Source organism: Armigeres subalbatus, chromosome 3 (assembly GCF_024139115.2).
Source record: "Armigeres subalbatus isolate Guangzhou_Male chromosome 3, GZ_Asu_2, whole genome shotgun sequence".
In the NCBI taxonomy this organism is placed as follows: Eukaryota; Metazoa; Arthropoda; class Insecta; order Diptera; family Culicidae; genus Armigeres; species Armigeres subalbatus.
Genome location: NC_085141.1, coordinates 212,135,205 through 212,152,843, shown reverse-complemented (window position 1 = coordinate 212,152,843; position 17,639 = coordinate 212,135,205). Strand labels below are relative to the sequence as shown.

Here is a 17,639-nt window from a genome sequence, read left to right as displayed (position 1 = left end):
AGTGGACGAAGAAATTAAGAAGAGCCTGTCCTGATCCTCATGGTAGTCGCCTCTTCTCCCAGCGGACGTCTTTTCCACACCGGAACAGGGGAACAACCTCCGGCACCATCCATCGCATAGACGGAAGAGGAACGCATTAGCCTGTCAAGCGGAAAGTCACAAGCCGCTGTTTCTCCGGTGGACTCCGTGGGAAGCAAGCGATTTCTTGTTGGCGTTGTCTGGTCACGATATTATCCACCGACGGACGACGTGGGATCCAAACTGCAAGAACAAGCGCAAAGTACGATTTGTCCAGCTACAACAAGCTTCACGAGCTACAACATCTCTCCTCCAAGGCCGCATTCCGGTCGTAAGTCCCAACTGCTTCAGCATCCTGGGCTCCCCGGACACTCCAACCCGGGTGATAAATCTCACTTTCACTGTCCCTCGCACCCTGCTGGCAGTACGAGCAAAGCACGCCCATCCTGGCCGCACAATGTAACGCCTAGCGACTGTTCCTTTTCATTGTCACCCAATGACGCATCGAGCTCCTGGCCATCCAGTGGATTCTACTCGTTCACTGGCTCTGATTTACCCAGGATACCTATAGGAAACTTCCTAGTCATTTAGCGTCCCGTTTCCCAAACCTGGCCTTTCCGCAGGTGGTCATGTTTTTTCTCCAATGAAAAATTAATTGGTTCTGGAATAACCCTCCAAGCCTGCTGGTGCACCACCCTGGACCATCACCCTCCAAGATGTCAACCGTGTGTCGGACACCATCATGGATCGGACCCTAGGAGGCAAATACCTTTGGATCAGCAAGGTTAGAAGCAACAAAATTTTCCGAAGACTTCTCACGCATTTGGATTGCTTGATATTACAGCGTGACTTGGACAATCTGAATATATGGTGCCATGCGAACGGAATGAGTGTCAACGCTGGTAAATGTGAAACAATAACGTTTACTCGCTCACGGTCAGCTTTCCGTCGTCCGTAGTGGCATTGCAATCAATAGAACGTATTTATTTATTTATTCAGACTAAGGCCGAAGTGACCTGTGCGGTATATAAGAGTCTTCTCCATTCGGCTCGGTCCATGGCTACACGTCGCCAACCACGCAGTCTACGGAGGGTCCGCAAGTCATCTTCCACCTGATCGATCCACCTTGCCCGCTGCGCACCTCGCCTTCTTGTGCCCGTCGGATCGTTGTCGAGAACCATTTTCACCGGGTTATTGTCCGACATTCTGGCTACGTGCCCGGCCCACCGCAGTCGTCCGATTTTCGCGGTGTGAACGATGGATGGTTCTCCCAACAGCTGATGCAACTCGTGGTTCATTCGCCTCCTCCACGTACCGTCCGCCATCTGCACCCCACCATAGATGGTACGCAGCACTTTCCTTCTGAAAACTCCGAGTGCGCGTTGGTCCTCCACGAGCATCGTCCAGGTCTCGTGTCCGTAGAGGACTACCGGTCTAATGAGCGTTTTGTAGATTGTCAGTTTGGTACGGCGGCGAACTCTATTCGATCGGAGCGTCTTGCGGAGTCCAAAGTATGTACGATTTCCAGCCACTATGCGTCTCCGAATTTCTCTGCTGGTATCATTTTCGGCAGTCACCAGTGAGCCCAAGTACACAAATTCTTCTACCACCTCGATTTCGTCACCACCGATGCCAACTTGCGGTGGGTGGCTCACATTGTATTCTCTTGAACCTCTTCCTATCATGTACTTCGTCTTCGACGTGTTGATGACTAGTCCGATCCGCTTGGCTTCCCTCTTCAGTCGGATGTAGGCTTCCTCCATCTTCTCAAAGTTACGTGCCATAATATCTATGTCGTCGGCGAAGCCAAATAGCTGGACGGTCTTATTGAAAATTGTACCACTCGTGTTAATCCCTGCTCTTCGTATTACCCCTTCCAAAGCGATGTTGAACAGCAGACACGAAAGACCATCACCTTGCCGTAACCCTCTGCGGGTTTCGAAGGGACTCGAGAATGCCCCTGAAACTCGAACTACACACATCACCCGATCCATCGTCGCTTTGATCAACCGTTTCAGTTTATTTATTTATATTATCAGTTTATAGTAGTTTATTTCAGTTTCAGTTTATCTGCCCCACGAACTCCCTTGCAATTGGTGCTAGTCGACGGTATAAAATTTGGGAGAGTATTTTGTAGGTGGCGTTCAGCAATGTGATTGCGCGGTAGTTGCTACAATCCAGCTTATCGCTCTTTTTGTAGATGGGACACACGACACCTTCCATCCACTCCTGCGGCAAAACTTCCTCCTCCCAAATCTTGGTAATGACCCAGTGCAGCGCTCTAGCCAGTACCTCACCACCGTGTTTAAATAGCTCTCCTGGTAGTTGGTCAGCCCCAGGGGCTTTGTTGTTCTTCAGCCGGCCAATCTCCTCGTAGATTTCCTGGAGATCCGGAGCCGGTATAATTATGTCCTGCGCGCGTTCCCCCAGGTCCATCACCGTACCGCCATCTTCGTCTGCCACATCGCCATTCAGGTGCTCTTCGTAGTGCTGCCGCCACCTTTGGATCACCTCACTCTCTTTCGTATGAAGGTTCCCGTTTATGTCCTTACACATATCAGGCTGTAGCACGTAGCCCTTACGTGAACGGTTCAACTTCTCATAGAACTTTCGTGTGTTATCAATAGAACGTGTGGGCTCTATAAAGGATCTAGGTATTCTCATCGGTAGCAAAGTTGACTTCAACGAACACATTTCCGTTACCGCATTGAAGGTCTTTGCACTACTTGGAGAGTTACCAAATCATTCACTGATGTCTATACTCTAACATCAATCTACTGTGCAATAGCTAGATGTGTACTAGAGTATGCGGTTGTAGTCCAACCGAATTGAACGAGTGCAATGATCGCTTGTTCGTTACGCCTTGAGATTCCTGCAGTGGAATAATCGAACTAGGCTTCCTCCGTATGAAAACCGCTGCAAGCTAATCGGCCTCAGCACGCTGGGCTCTAGACGAGTTCTACTACAGAGAATGTTTTGTTTTGATCTTTTGAAACACAGAATTGACTGTGCACCACTGCTAAGAGAATTTAATTTCCACGCACCGCGTCGTATCCTTCCCAACTACGCTCTGCTCTATATCCCGCACATCTCACATTGTATGGTCACAATAGGTGTTGTAGACTCTTGAACGAGGCTTATAATATCTTCGATTTGAATATTTCCAAGACCTTAAGTTAAACAATCTATGCAACACAATTAGGTAAGCAATTTGATCCAGAACGTCACTTCCCCTGCTCCTCCTTGGGGATGTGAACGCCTTTCATCCTATGGGGGGAGGTTCCAGGGCCAACCCTCGAGGCACTGCTTTAGTCGAAGCATTCCAGGAAGGTGACCTCGTAACTCTCATTGACGGATCCCCCACTTTTTTCAACGGAAACTCTGCCACATCCATTGATGTCACTGCATTAAGTAGATCCATCCTACCACGCTTCTCCTGGAAAGCCGACACCGATCTGTACGGTAGCAACCACTACCCTGTGCAGATTTCCACCAACGCTCCTACTTCTGTTGACATCGAAAGACGCCATTGGAAATATGGTGAAGCGGATTATTGTCTTTATTTTTAGAGCACAATCCGGAGATGGCGAGTTCGATTCTCGGTCCGGTCTAGGATGTTTTCGGGTTGGAAACATTCTAGACTCCCTGGGCATAGTGTATAGAAAACCTTTCAACTAATAACTGAGGAAATGCTAATATAATACTAGATTGAAAAGCCAGCCAATAAGAATATAGAGCCATAGAAGAAGAAGAAGAAGATAAATGTAAAAAAATAATGATAAAGTAAGAGCTTAAAATGAATTTTAAGGGGTTACAAAGTTTTCACACCTATAACTTTGTCTACTTCAGAGATGAAAATTTGGAGTCTTCGACAAAGTGACTTGAAATTGTCATTTCTACAATATCTCCATACAATATAAATAATTTTAGCAATAAAATACTAAAAATATTTGTTTTTCGTATTTTATTGCTTCTGAGCAAATTTTTCTAACTCCTCAAACAAAGTGCTCTAAAAATAAACACACCCTCCAAAAGACATCAAAAGTCTCCGATCAAAAGTTTCATCGATAATATCAATGTTCACTTTTTTCAAAACCATCCCACTGTGCGTCGTGCATTTCGATGGTGAACCAATAAAACTAGGCGTGCTTAACGCGCACTCAGAAAGCTCAGCACCGACCACCCTCTCATGACTGACGCCCTGGAATGCTACAAGGAGAAACACTGGCAGTGCCAAACAGTCATCAGGGAGGCGAAGTCTAAGCAGTGGGAAGATTTCATCGACAGCATCAACCCGTCTCAGACCTTCGCCAAACTGTGGAGGCGGACACCCGAGTAGCACACATGTTGTGGACATTTTTCTGTTACTCATATACGACCAAATTCAGTCATATATGAATCGGTCCACATTGTGCTGCTAGCACATAACATGTAGGCACATTCGCCCTGGAATATGGTACTTCCATGATTTTGAAACGCTAGCGAACCCATCGATCGGTGGAAGACAAGCTTTACTGGACAACGCACATAAGACAGAGCAGCATCGCATGCTTTACTGTCTCTTTTACTCTCCTTGGTTATACGGGAGTGCCGTTCATCGATTGTTGATACACAAAAAGCCTACTTTGAAACTTGCAGTTTGTTTGTCGCAATCAGCGGCTGATCGAGAGCTGTTTCCATTCTCCTCGATCAGGGCAACCGCACAGTTTACGACCCTGCCCAGGTTGCCAACGCTCTCGGTGTATACTTTGCTTCCCTGGTAGCCACTTCCCAGTACTCGGCTGATTTCCGAAGGACCATTGTTTATCGTGGTCCACATATAAACACCACCCTTATTCCCGCGAATGTGTGTGTGTATTCGTGTATGCCGACGAAATTCCTTTCGTTGTGGTCGGCAAGACACAGTGGAAAGACCGGGATCTAAACTCTGGTGGCAGTAAGTACCATTTAGTTTCATCCGTCGGTTTTGTAATGAACGCCAGTGTATCTAGGGGTACATCTGCAGTGACTGGCACCAGTTAGTAGGGCCTTCCATAAAGCTCGGCACGGAAGCCATCCACAACTCCAAGATTTCCCGGGTGCTTGGAGTCGACATCGACCGGAAAGTCACGTTTCTGCCACACTCCCGAGTGGTGGAAGTAGCTTGCAAGTCCCGCATCAGGCTTATGCAAAATAAGCATAAAAATCACTGTTTTTGAACCGTTTTTAACAAAAAGTCCTCCCGCGAGGTACCCGCCCACCTACGATCAATCTTAGATAACTTCCTGAAAAATGATTAAAACCTGCGAAAAAACACCGCACCATCAATAGAATACCTAGACTAAAAGTTGGACAAGCTATTATCGACAGTCGCTTGCGTTATGGTCTTGAGCTAACGTATCCTGCTTACCGGAATCTCGTCAACACTATCTATCCCGTCTTTGACAACTATGTCAGGTTATCTTCCGTCAACCTCCGCTGATGCTGCATGGGTTGACGCTAGCATTCTTCCCTTAAGACATCGGGTTATGTTCGCCATCTGCCGCAAAGCCACCTCTTTTGTGGCTTCCAGTTCAGGAAAATTCAGGATCCCTCTTCTCGACGAGGCTGGCTGGATTGTAAGAAATGTTGCCGGAACAGTCTACAAAACGCCTTATTAGACTAGAAGTTCTCTACAGATACGAAACCTGGACGATGCGGATGGATGACCAACGCGTACTCGGAGTTATCGAAAGGAAAGTGCTGCGTACCATCTATGGTGGTCGGATAGTAATCCGGTGAAAAAGGTTCTCGACAGCGATCCGACGAGCACAAGAAGGCGAGGTACGCAGCAGGCGGTGGATCGACCAAGTGGAGAACGATTTGAACGTGATGCCATGGACCGTGTTTATCCGAGAAGACTTTTATGTACCTCACAGGCCTCTCCGGCTTAAGTCTGAGTAAGTAAATAAATAATGAGCTCGCAATAATCTATCAATCTACACCAAGCAGAACCAAACATTACGATGATCACTAGATCGTTCTGCGTCCAATATAAAACACGACCAAACAATCACAAAAAGTCTTACTTTCTGATTGATTTACTCACCCGCACAAATCAGCAACAAAGAACTAAGAACAGCTGAGAAAAAACTCAACCGGCGTAAAAAACGACTAAAAGTACTCGCGAAGGCAGAGGGAAGCTTTGCCAGACCAACCAAAACGGGGTGGCTGCTAGAAGAGAGAAGCACTTAGAGTTATTATTGAATGGACAATCAGACAGAGAAGGCACAATCAACAACGGACCAAATTTTTACTTTTCGTCAAATCCTTGATAAATTTCGGGAATACAACTTGCGGACTCGGACATAACAAGAAACGAAACCATCATCAGCAAGTCTTACATGCTCCTTGGTTTTGCGAAAAATATCGACATCATTGGTGTAAATTGCACAGCAGTGGAAGAGGATTTCGTACCTTTTAAATAGAAGACTGTAAGAAAGTGCTGATCATAAACTTTGTCAAAACTAAGTATCTTGTGGCTGGCAGAGAACGGGACAGTCTAACGAGGTGGAAACGGATGGCCTGTGATTTGAAATTGTCGATGAATTAATATTTTGGAACACTCGTTACTTGTGTTATTGACGTTAGCCGCGAGGTGAAAAGACGTGCTACGGCTGCAAGTAGGACTTCCTACGGTTTGCGTAACCAGATAAAGTCTCGCAGCTTACAGATTCGAACATAACTATCTCTGTATACATCTTTGATTCGTCCAGACGCCCTGTACGGCCGTGAAGTATGGATGTTAAAATATGCAGACTATTGAATTCTCGGAGGGTTTTGAGAGGAAAATACTGCATTCAATACTTGGCGGCGGCCGATGTGAAGAGAGATTGGCGGCCCAAGAACGAGCGACCTGGAATATGATATTACTTTCGATTTTGCTCCGGACAATACGGAGTATAAGACCATCATAGGCATAGTCGTCCCGTAACATAGTGGCAACTATATTGTAACCGATTTCTCGATAATTTTGAACTTTTTACTGTATTACTAGCATACAGCTCAGCTTAATTTCATGTGGATATTGTTTCTTATTGTTTTTTTTTTTTTTATTTAAGACCTTTAACCTTAAGGTCTAAAATTTAAATACAATAAAATATGTAATTAGATATAAAGGCACTTATACACTTTTATTGTTTTTGATAATTAGTTGTTTAGTTGCTTCGGCCTTTATAAAGGGTTAAAGCATGATTTCAGATTGCTTAGCATTCCATGACTTATTGCAGGTTATTAAAAAAATCGTATTCATTGAAACTTATTATGTGCAATGTGTTTCAATACATTGCAGTTAATAAGATTCAATGATTTTTTTGCTAAGCAATCTAAAAAAATCTCAATAATAAATACATCAGTTATTTATCTTAATAAATCAATAAAATGTCTGATGTGTACTGTGGAAATAAATAATAAAATAAATGAAAAGAATACTCACCCGCAATCATGTATAGGACGACTAAAAAAATAATGCCCACATTGCTAAACATAAATGCAGTGAAACTCCGGCAGTTATCTTTTAACCGCTCCGCAAACGGTGGTTTTTGCCGCCGCCTGATCGAACGTTTGCGCTCCATGCCGTAGAACGCTGTCTACCGCCAGCCGCGGCCCCGATGGCCACTGGTACTATCGATCCGGGAACCACGTCAGGACCACCGGCAGCGGGTTTGCCCCGGTACGGTAGCGCGTGGCCGGAAGTTATTTTCTACTCCGTCAACCGATTTCCGCTCGAATCTACAACCGCACTTTTTTCGTTGATTTGCTTCCGCAAGCCGCGCCCCACTATCGGACACACTTTGCGGATGCGCTCCGGTGCACCGCTCGTTCACTGCACTGCACGCGGATCCGCGGCAACAGAAACAACTCATCAAAACTATTTCACTAGTGAGAAGATAATTATATTATGCCTGTTGCTGCAGCCTCCACTATTTTCGTTCATTTTTCTTCCGGTTTCATTTTATTCGAGGGCACTTTTCTTTATTCTTCGCTATTTTCGAGCCAATCACAGAAAAGTACTAAAACACTTTTCCGCCGCGTAAATTTGCTTTATTTTCATCCTCGAACTATCCACCAACCACTCACTCAGCGATTATACTCGACTCAACTATTGCCGTGCTGTTGCTAGCTGCTGCTCTTCTGCTGGAAATAGTGGAAAAGAGCAAATTGACACAACGCAATTAGCAATTTATGCTCGCAGATGCATTTTCTTTAATGGATTTTCTTCCAATTAAATCCAACCGTTCTTGAGGTTTTCTTGGTTCAATAGCACAGCAGTTTCAATGATCAAGAAAAGCTTTTAGATATTTACACTTTGTCTTTCATCATCTAACACCAGGTTTGAGTCAGCTAAAGGTATGCATCATTTAGGAAGATTTCTATCATTGAGACATTTTGGATGTAGTTCTGCTGGGATAAAATAGAATAAAACTTATAAACATTCAAGTAACTATTTGTTAATTTATCATACATTACAGTAAACCTCATATTGAGTAAATAATATATTTTGGAGATCTGAATGAATTTGTACTTTTGGACTGAAAAAAAATATTGTTAACATGATAATTCTCATATCGACTGTTCGCGTTTTGCTTCTTTTCAGACTTTATGTCACATAACCTTAAGCTCAACAAAGTGCCTTTCTAAATCCAACCCGGTAACCGAGCGAAATGGAAGAAAATGGTAATCACCCATTGAATATGAAATGAGAATCCATTTGCAGCACATTCTGTGCCCTGATAAGGAGACACACATTTTCCAGACGAGTATCAATCAGACATCGAATGCAATAACCATCAATCAGGACACAACCAAAAATCATCTATCCTGACATAATTGCATACACAAGCATCAACTTTTAATCAGTTGACAAGGGATCGGTTTTTGTGCAGCTCGATGTCACTCTCATGTGTGTTCTAATTTCTCGTCCTCGCATGCATTCCGTGGCCGGATAAATGTCCTCGTAGACGTGTATGGGATGTGCTTCGTGAGCGAATAAGAAAGTGGGACACCCGCAGTGTGCCTGGCTGTGGATGTGATAAGAGAATCTCTAAATACGCGTTTGACATGAATAGTTTGCATCTTGTGATCGATACTGGCGACAAGTGGCCAATGCTGGTTCCTGTTTGCAGTGTAGCACTATTCCACAGACAAGGATGACCGGTCCAGCAGATGGAGGTGAGGAGCGGAAATGTCCGTGTACGAACATGGAGTCCACAGCAGGGGAACCTTTGTCGAGTATCATCGTGTCAGTCAAAACCAGCAAAGCGAGAAGCGAGAAGGGATATCAAACGCGTTGACAGGAAGTATTCTTGATATGGTAATGGAATACATGTACATCCTTCGCACTGGAACTGGACGATTAGAGCAGCAGCAGTTTTCGGAAGTGACGGTGCTGACAAGCTGGCCAATAGTTTGACGGCGAAGGGTGCCAGGGTTGAAGTTGCAAGGAATTTGTCGGCGTTCTGTTCGTGTACTGATTGCGTCAGACAAATAATTCTCAAGAACCATCCGTAGATAGGGAAGACGAATCTGAATGATTGCATTTGTATTTTGATAAATACTATAAGTGTTCCAATTTACTGTAAAGGCACAAGGGATTTATTTATTTATTTGTTACCACCGTCACGAAAGTATTAAAACTATTCTACAGACTGCACTCTGAGCCTTAATCTTGTTTTTAAACACATTTTTTGACATATTTAAATCAAATACATTGCTGAAACTGTTAAACGAAAGAAAACATTGATCAAATGGGTTATTCTACCCATACACGGTTTTGCGGCTTCTAACGAATCAAAGCTGTTCCTCGCAATTGTCGAGAAGGAGCATAAATTGCTACGTTATCCAATAAGTCAGTGCAGTCAAGATTTCCGCTTAACAAGTCATAGATGAAAATTCGTTGCAGTATACGATTTGGTGGAATTTCGTTAAAATAATTATCGTTCTATATAATACCGGCATTCTTGCAACATGCCCTGCCCATCGTACCCTTCCGGCAGAGCTGGGTGAGTTCGTGGTTCATTCCAGAGCATTAAGGGGCCATCCACAAAGTACGTCACGCTTCTAGGGGGGAGGGGGGGTTTCAAGCAGCGTGACGACTCATACAGAATTTTTAGAGTTTTAATACAAAAAGTGTGACGGGGGGATGGGGGGGAGGGGCCTGAAAATCGCCAATTTTTGCGTGACGTACTTTATGGATCTTCCCTAATGAATAAAGCTTCCAATCAATGATTAAATTTGTTATGATTAAATCATTCAACTGTATGATTAAAGATTATGATTAATGATTAATTTATTTTTGAAAATGAATAATGATTATGATTAATGATTAAATTGATTTTTGACAATGATTAACGATTATGATTAATGAATAAAACGTTTGAAGCATGATTAATGTTTACACTTTTTCAAATTTTTTGATGGGCCGCCCTCTTATTCGGTTCTATTTGATGCCCTAATGCTCTGGACAAAATTTCAGCCAAATCGGTCAACGTTTGGGTGGTGCTAAACTCGTTGGAAGTTTATATGGAAAAATGTATGCAGAAACATCCAAAAACAGTGATTTGCAGTTGGACGGCACAATTTACGATCAAGAATCATGATACTCATTCAGTTCTTGCAGAATTAAATACAGAATGTTATGCTGAAAACCGCGAGAAGATTAGAGTTTATTAGACAAAGTTATTAGCATTTTACTGGAGTGTTGTAGGGGTGAATTTACTTCTCATAAGAGGTGAGCCAGCCCAGGGCTGCAAACCTCTATAATAAAGAAATAAAAAAAAAAAAAAAAAAAAAAAATTTACTTCTTTTCAAAGGTAAAAGAAACGAAATTTGCTCAAACCCCACTACAGAGAAATGCTAATAACTTAGCCGGGCAAACTCTAATCTTCTTGCGGTTTTCAGCATAACATTCTGTATTTTATTCTACAAGAACTGATTGAGTATCATAGTTCTGCATCGTAAGTTGTGCCGTCCAAATGCAATTCACTGTTTTTGGATGTTTCTGCATACATTTGTGCATATACACTTCCAACGAGTTTAGCACCGCCCAAACGTTGACCGATTTGGCTGAAATTTTGTCCAGAACATCAGGGCATCAAATAGAGCCGAATAAGAGTACGGCCCATCAAAAACATTGAAAAAAGTTTTTCCCATACTAATTTGAGCCACCCTAATGTTTACCGATCGTGATTAAATGTTGACACAATATGTGTATGATTAATGATTAACGATCGATATGATTAATGATTAATGATTATGAATAATCAAATTAAATGATTTGCATAGTGATCAATAATCAAGTAACCGTTCGACCAAATTATGTTTTTTTACCTTTAAAATTGTATAATTATGATTAAAGATTAAAGGGGCATTAAAGGGCTTGACGACCCCTCCCCATGGCCACTGCGAGTTAGGGGACCTGCCTAGGATGTGGTGAGGTTTGACAGTGGGTTCTGTTAAACCTCTGCAAAAGGTTTCATGTGTCTATAAGCAGGCCCTATCAAACCCAGTCAACACATGAACGTGTATGGTGTCGTGTAGGATGCTGAAGTGCAGGTGATAGAGGTACTTTTCCACACAACATGTATGTATATCGTCTCCAATTTAGCATCTTGTATTGCACCATGTGCGATTTTATGTAGACTGGGAAGCGACCGTGTGCCGCTCAAAGCGCACAAGCCCAAGACGAGTGCCAACCGGCACATCAGGATTAATACCAGTGAGATCCTGATTACGGTATACTGGTCAAGGCAAGTGACAGACACGCGCGCGCGAAAGTAATGCAAAATAAACGACATGTAAAATGAACGGAAATTTACATTCTTACTTAACGTCAAATAGAGATAAAATAAGGGTTGCTGAATAACATTAGCTTTCCGATTACTATCAATTATTTTCAGTCCCGTTTCTTTTTTACTTTTCTTACGTTAATGAAATGATAACGCGGGCGCCCAATCCGAAATTCAAATGAACAATCGCTCACTTTGAGCGATTGATTGTTTGTTCTCGCGAAGAATGAACAATTGAACAAATTAAGGAAATGCTAATACTGCTGTGTAGAAGTGTCATAGGTCACATCACTTTCCAGGGTGAATCCCGATCTATGTTACTGATCCCACCCAACTAACACTACTTCCTTCCTGTGGTTATTGGGGAGATGTAGAGGTATTCTCGGTCTCTAGTAGCAACAAAAATCACACACTAACATTCCCGTCCGTTCCCAACTGACTACAAGGACTTGGCCGGCGCCGTTATTGATCAATATTTGCGAGCTGCTGAAACGTGCACTTCGAGAATAGTTGGTAAATCCCAACCATTATTTACTTGGATCGTAGTACAATTTGCACCAGTTCTGATCAATCACGGAGTAGCAACCATTGATATGTACAGTCAGTCTAAGCTAAGCTAAGCTAAGCTTAAAATTGTATAATAATGATTAAAGATTAATGAATAAAAGCGATGTATGCAATGATTTAAATGAACGATTAATGAATAAACTCAAAACAATCATGAATATGATTAGTGATTAATAATTAAATGCAAAAATCTATGATTAACGATTAGTGATTAATGATTGAATAGTATTTTTTGTATGATTATGAATCATGAATAATGATTAAATAACCCATTATTCATTAATCATGATTAAATCTATGATTAATCACTAATGCTCTGGTTCATTCTTCGTCGCCACACACCGTCTTCTTGCACACCGCCACCCGTCTTTCGAATGGGGAAGGGTCATTCGGCCGAAACCCACTCGGCAGAAAGCCATTTGGCCGAATGCCACTAGGCCGAAAGTTGTTTGGCCGAATATACCATTTGGCCGAACAGACCATTAGGCCGAAAGTCATTTAGCCGAATAAGTCATTTGGCCGAAAGGGTCGTTTGGCCGAAAAGGTCATTAGGCCGAAAGTCATTTGGCCGAATGGGTCATTTGGCCGAGAGGGTCGTTTGGCCGAAAGGGTCGTTTGGCCGGAAGGTTCGTTTGGCCGGAAGGGTCGTTTGGCCGAACGGGCCGTTTGCCTGAATGGGTCGTTTGGCCGAATGGGTCGTTTGGCCATATGGGTCGTTTGACCGAATTGGTCGTTTGGCCGAATGGGTCGTTTGGCCATATGGGTTGTTTGGCCGAATGTGTCATTTGGCTGAATGGGTCGTTTGGCCGAATGTGTCATTTGGCTGAATGGGTCGTTTGGCCGAATGGGTCATTTAGCCGAAAGGGTCGTTTGGCCGTAAGGGCCGTTTGACCAAAAGGGTCATTTGGCCGATAGGGTCATTTAGCCGAATGGGTCATTTGGCCGAAATTTCCCTTCACACTGTAAAAAGTGAGAAGCGCTAAATTAGTAGTGAGACGTCGCACTACCAACTTCGCAGACAACTCACTTCTCACTCCTCATTTATCACTTCTCGCTGTCAAAAGTGAGAAACACAAAGTGAAAAGTGAGACGTCTAACTACTCACGTCGCGCTTTTAACTTTTTACAGTGAGAAGAGAAAAATGAAGAAAGAGAAGAAAGACGTCTCACTTCCCACTTCTCTTTTCTCATTTCTCACTTCTCGTTGTGAAAAGTGAGTAGTGAGACGTCTCACTACTCAATTTTCACAGTGAGAAACAAGAAATGAGGAGTGAGAAGTGAGACGTCTCGCTACTCACTTTTCACAGTGAGAAGCGAGAAATGACGAGTGAGAAGTGAGACGTCTTACTTCTCGCTCCTCATTTCTGGCTTCTCACTGTAAATAGTAAGTAGTGCGAAGTGGGTAGTGAGACGTCTCACTGTTCCCTTCGCACTACCCACTTTTTACATTGAGAAGCGAGTAATGAGGAGTGAGAAGTGAGACGTCTCACTTCTTACTCCTCATTTATCTTTTCTCGCTGTCAAAAGTGAGAAGCGCAAAGTGAGTACTGAGACGTCTCACTAATCACTTCGCACTTCTCACTTTTTACAGTGTGAAGTTATATATGAGGAGTGAGAAGTGGAACATTTCACTTATCACTTCTCGATATAAAAAGTGGGTAGTAAGACGTCTCTCTCCCCAATTCGCACTACTCACTTTTTACAGCGAGAAGTGATAACTGGGGAGTTAGAAGTGAGACGTCTCACTTCTCACTCCTCATTTATCACTTCTCGCTGTCAAAAGTGAGAAGCACAAAGTGAGTAATGAGACGTCTCTCACTACTCATTTCGCGCTTCTCACTTTTTACAGTGAGAAAAGAAAAATGAAGAGTGAGAAGTAAGACGTCTCCCTTTTCATTGCAAATTCTCACTTTTCAAATGAACTATTCAGCTAAATGTCCTATTCGGCCAAATGATCCTTTCGGCCAAACGACCCTTACGACCAAATTTCCCTTTCGGCCGAATTACTCTTTTGGCCAAATGATCCTTTCGGCCTAATGACCTTTTCGGCCAAACGACCCTTTCGGCCAAACGACCCTTTCGGCCAAATGACCCTTTCGGCCAAACTACCCTTTCGGCCAAACGACCCATTCGACCAAATGCCCCATTCGGCCAAACGACCCATTCAGCCAAACGACCTTTTCTGCCAAATGACCCATTCGGCCAAACGACCATTTCGGCCAAACGACCCTTTCGGCCAAACGACCCTTTTCGGCCAAATGACCCATTCGGCCAAACGGTCCTTTCGGCCAAACGACCCATTCGGCCAAACGTTCATTTCGGTCAAACGACCTTTTCGGCCAAATGACCCATTCGGCCAAACAACCCATTCGGCCAAACGTCCCTTTCGGCATAATGACTTTCGGCCAAATGACCCTTTCGACCAAACAACTTTTTCGGCCAAACGACCCTTTCGATGATTTCGAAATGGGTTTCGGCCTAATGGTCTGTTCGGCCTAGTAGCATTCGGCCGAATGGATTTCGGCCAAGTGACCCTTCCTCCTTTCGAATACTTGCAGTGCTTGCAAGTGCTCATGGTCCAAGTTTTATATCCGTAGAGCACTACCGGATTTATAAGCGTTTCGTACATGACACATTTGGTGCGGGTAAATCTTTTTTGACCGCAGTTACTTATGGAGCCCATAGTAGTTTCACAAATGATGCGCCTTCGTATTTCACGACTAACATTATCAACAGCCGGTACCAAGGAGGGTGTACAGTTCTGCCACTTTTGCAAATGACAATGCCTATGTCATCCGCGAAACAAATAAATTCACTGGATCTGTTGAAAATCGCACCTCGGCTGTTATACACGACCTCCGCAAGACACCTTCTAGCGCAGTGTTGAACAATAGGCACGAAAGTCCATCGCCTTGTCTTAGTCCCCGGCGCGATTCGACCCAGCTGGAATGTTCCTTGACCTGGGACCTGGTATTCACAAATTTTTTGGAGAATTTGCCGTACAGTAAAGACCGTTGTCGAGCAGCCGTTAAAGAACCCTTCCCACGAACTAATTTACTATTTACAGACGACGGAAGATGATCTGGAATATCAATTTGAAGGCGGCATTAAGGATGGTGATTGCTCAAAAGCTCTCACATTCCAGCTTGTCGTCCTTCTTGTAAATGGGGCATGTAACCCATTCGTTTCACTCCTCCGGTAGCTTTCCCAGATTCTGATTAACAGTTTGTGCAGGCAAGTGGCCAGCTTTTCCGGGCCCATCTCGATAAGCTCAGTGCCGATACCATCCTTACCAGCTGCGTTATTGGTCTTTAGCTGATGGATGGCATCCTTAACTTACCTCAAGACGGGGGCTGGTTGGCTTCCACTGTCCGATGACGTAGTCATCTTCTCCGCTGCCTTGGTAATACAAATGTGCTCATCAGAAAAATAAAAAGTTCCGTTTTATCTGGTAGTGAAGTACCTAGTAAAAATTCTATCTCAATTGACGCGGTGCTTAACCATTCCATGATAGGTCGTTGAACCCTAAGTAAGTACCTTGTTAAATGGTTTTAACCTTCCTAAAGTGTTCGGGTCAATATCACCCAAATCGCACTTTCAAATTGTAAAAACTTTCTAACGCAACAATGTAAAGATTTGAAACTTCCTGACTTTTCCTATTACGTGGAAAAATATGTTCCTGAACGTTGACCTACTTTACGACGCGACGTTCCTGAAGTGCTAAAAAAACTCACACTTACGGTGTTGGGGTCATTTTAACCCAGATTTGACTTAACCATATTTCAAGTATTTCTCAGCCAAATTTACATGTTTATATACCAAAAATAATCGTCAGCTCATAAATTTTCCGAAACTTTCAGATTGTTGATCGACCACATCTACATCCAGTATTCATCGAAGGAAGGCAAGGATCGTCAGTTGACCACTTTTATATGGACGAAAATTGCATACGAATATTGCGCATGAATGAATTTATTGCTGATTTCCTCAGAAATGTACCCAATACTATTTCAGATATGACGAATCATGAATGCAGTCAATGTTTCTACACATGTTTTAGGTTCTCCAAACCATTCTGGATTTCAGGGCCTTGGTCAGGTCAATTACGCTTGGTACGAAACCATATGTTATTAGCTCTCCAAATCCTTCTGGAGTTCAGAGACGAATTCGTCTTCCAAGACAACTGGGCTAGATACAAAGTCAATGGCAACCCATGGTGTTCTTACATGACCTTAGAGGCCATGCGCATGATTAACGATATAGATATGTCCAAATCTTCCAAATCGTTCTGGAGTTCTGACATATTGGTCTACCAAGGCAACTGACCTCTATACAAAGCTAATAGCAACCCATCGTGGCCATACATTGTCTTAAAGGTCATGCGCATGATTAACGATTTAGATATGTTTAAACTGGATATCTTAAGTTCTCCAAATCATTCTGGAGTTCAGACAAATTGATCTACCAAGTCAACTGAGGTTGGTACAAAATCAATAGCAAGGTATGTTCTCCACCCAGGCAAGGATTTACGATTCAGATATGTCTAAGCCGGATGATCCAAGGTCTCCAAATCACCCAGGAGTTCAGACCAATTGATTAACTTAGTCAACTGATCTTGGCACAAAATAATTAACAACCCATGGTTTCCATATAGGCTCATGGCAGCCATGCGCATGATTTGCGATTAACCCTTTCAGGCACAAATTTTAATTTAGGGGAACAACAAATTATCCAGTAAATTTGATATACAGTGAATTCTCCCTTACTCGATATTCTTTATTCTTTATTCTTTATATGGCGCAGGGAAAAACCTGTTTGAGTAGAATTATTCATGAAATCTTTCTCAAACGGGCGCAAAACCTCCTCTTCTTTTAACATGTGAGTAGTGGAAAGCGAGAAATGAAAAGTGAGAAGTCCGAAATGAGAAGTGAGAAGCCAGTAATGAGAAGTGAGAAGTGATAGTTGCGAAGTGAGAAGTAGGATGTGAGTTGTGCCATAAACAGACGCAAGGAGTGAGAAATAAGAGAGATGATAATTGGGAAGTGAGAAGCGAAATGTTGAGTAGTGAGAAGTGAGTGGAGAGATATAAGGCAGAAAGAAGAAGGAAGATAGAAGAAGGAACAAAAAAAGAAAAGAGGAAGAAGAATCTCGTTTAAACTTCTCATTCCCCAGTCCACCCTTTTCCCTACTTCCTTCTCACAACTCACTTCTCATTTCTCGCTACTTACTTCTTACTTTTCTCTTCGCACAT

At 43.1% G+C, this 17,639-nt stretch overlaps 1 protein-coding gene across 5 annotated transcripts in view; it reads right to left on the bottom strand.

Moving 5' to 3' along the window:
* LOC134219137 (potassium channel subfamily K member 18) overlaps positions 1-17,639 on the bottom strand; it is a 185,978-nt gene that overhangs the window by 107,438 nt on the left and 60,901 nt on the right. For 2 of the 5 annotated variants that reach the window (XR_009981493.1, XM_062697835.1), the window contains exon 2: positions 7,472-8,169. The exons of 1 other annotated variant lie outside the window; for it this stretch is intronic. Coding sequence is in view for 2 of the 4 variants with exons in the window: in XM_062697835.1 (XP_062553819.1) it covers positions 7,472-7,610 (139 nt within the window). In the remaining 2 variants the exon portion in view is untranslated. Of the gene's footprint in view, positions 1-7,471; positions 8,173-17,639 lie in introns of those variants that run through there. 2 more of the 5 variants (XM_062697836.1, XM_062697838.1) reach the window with 2 other exon arrangements.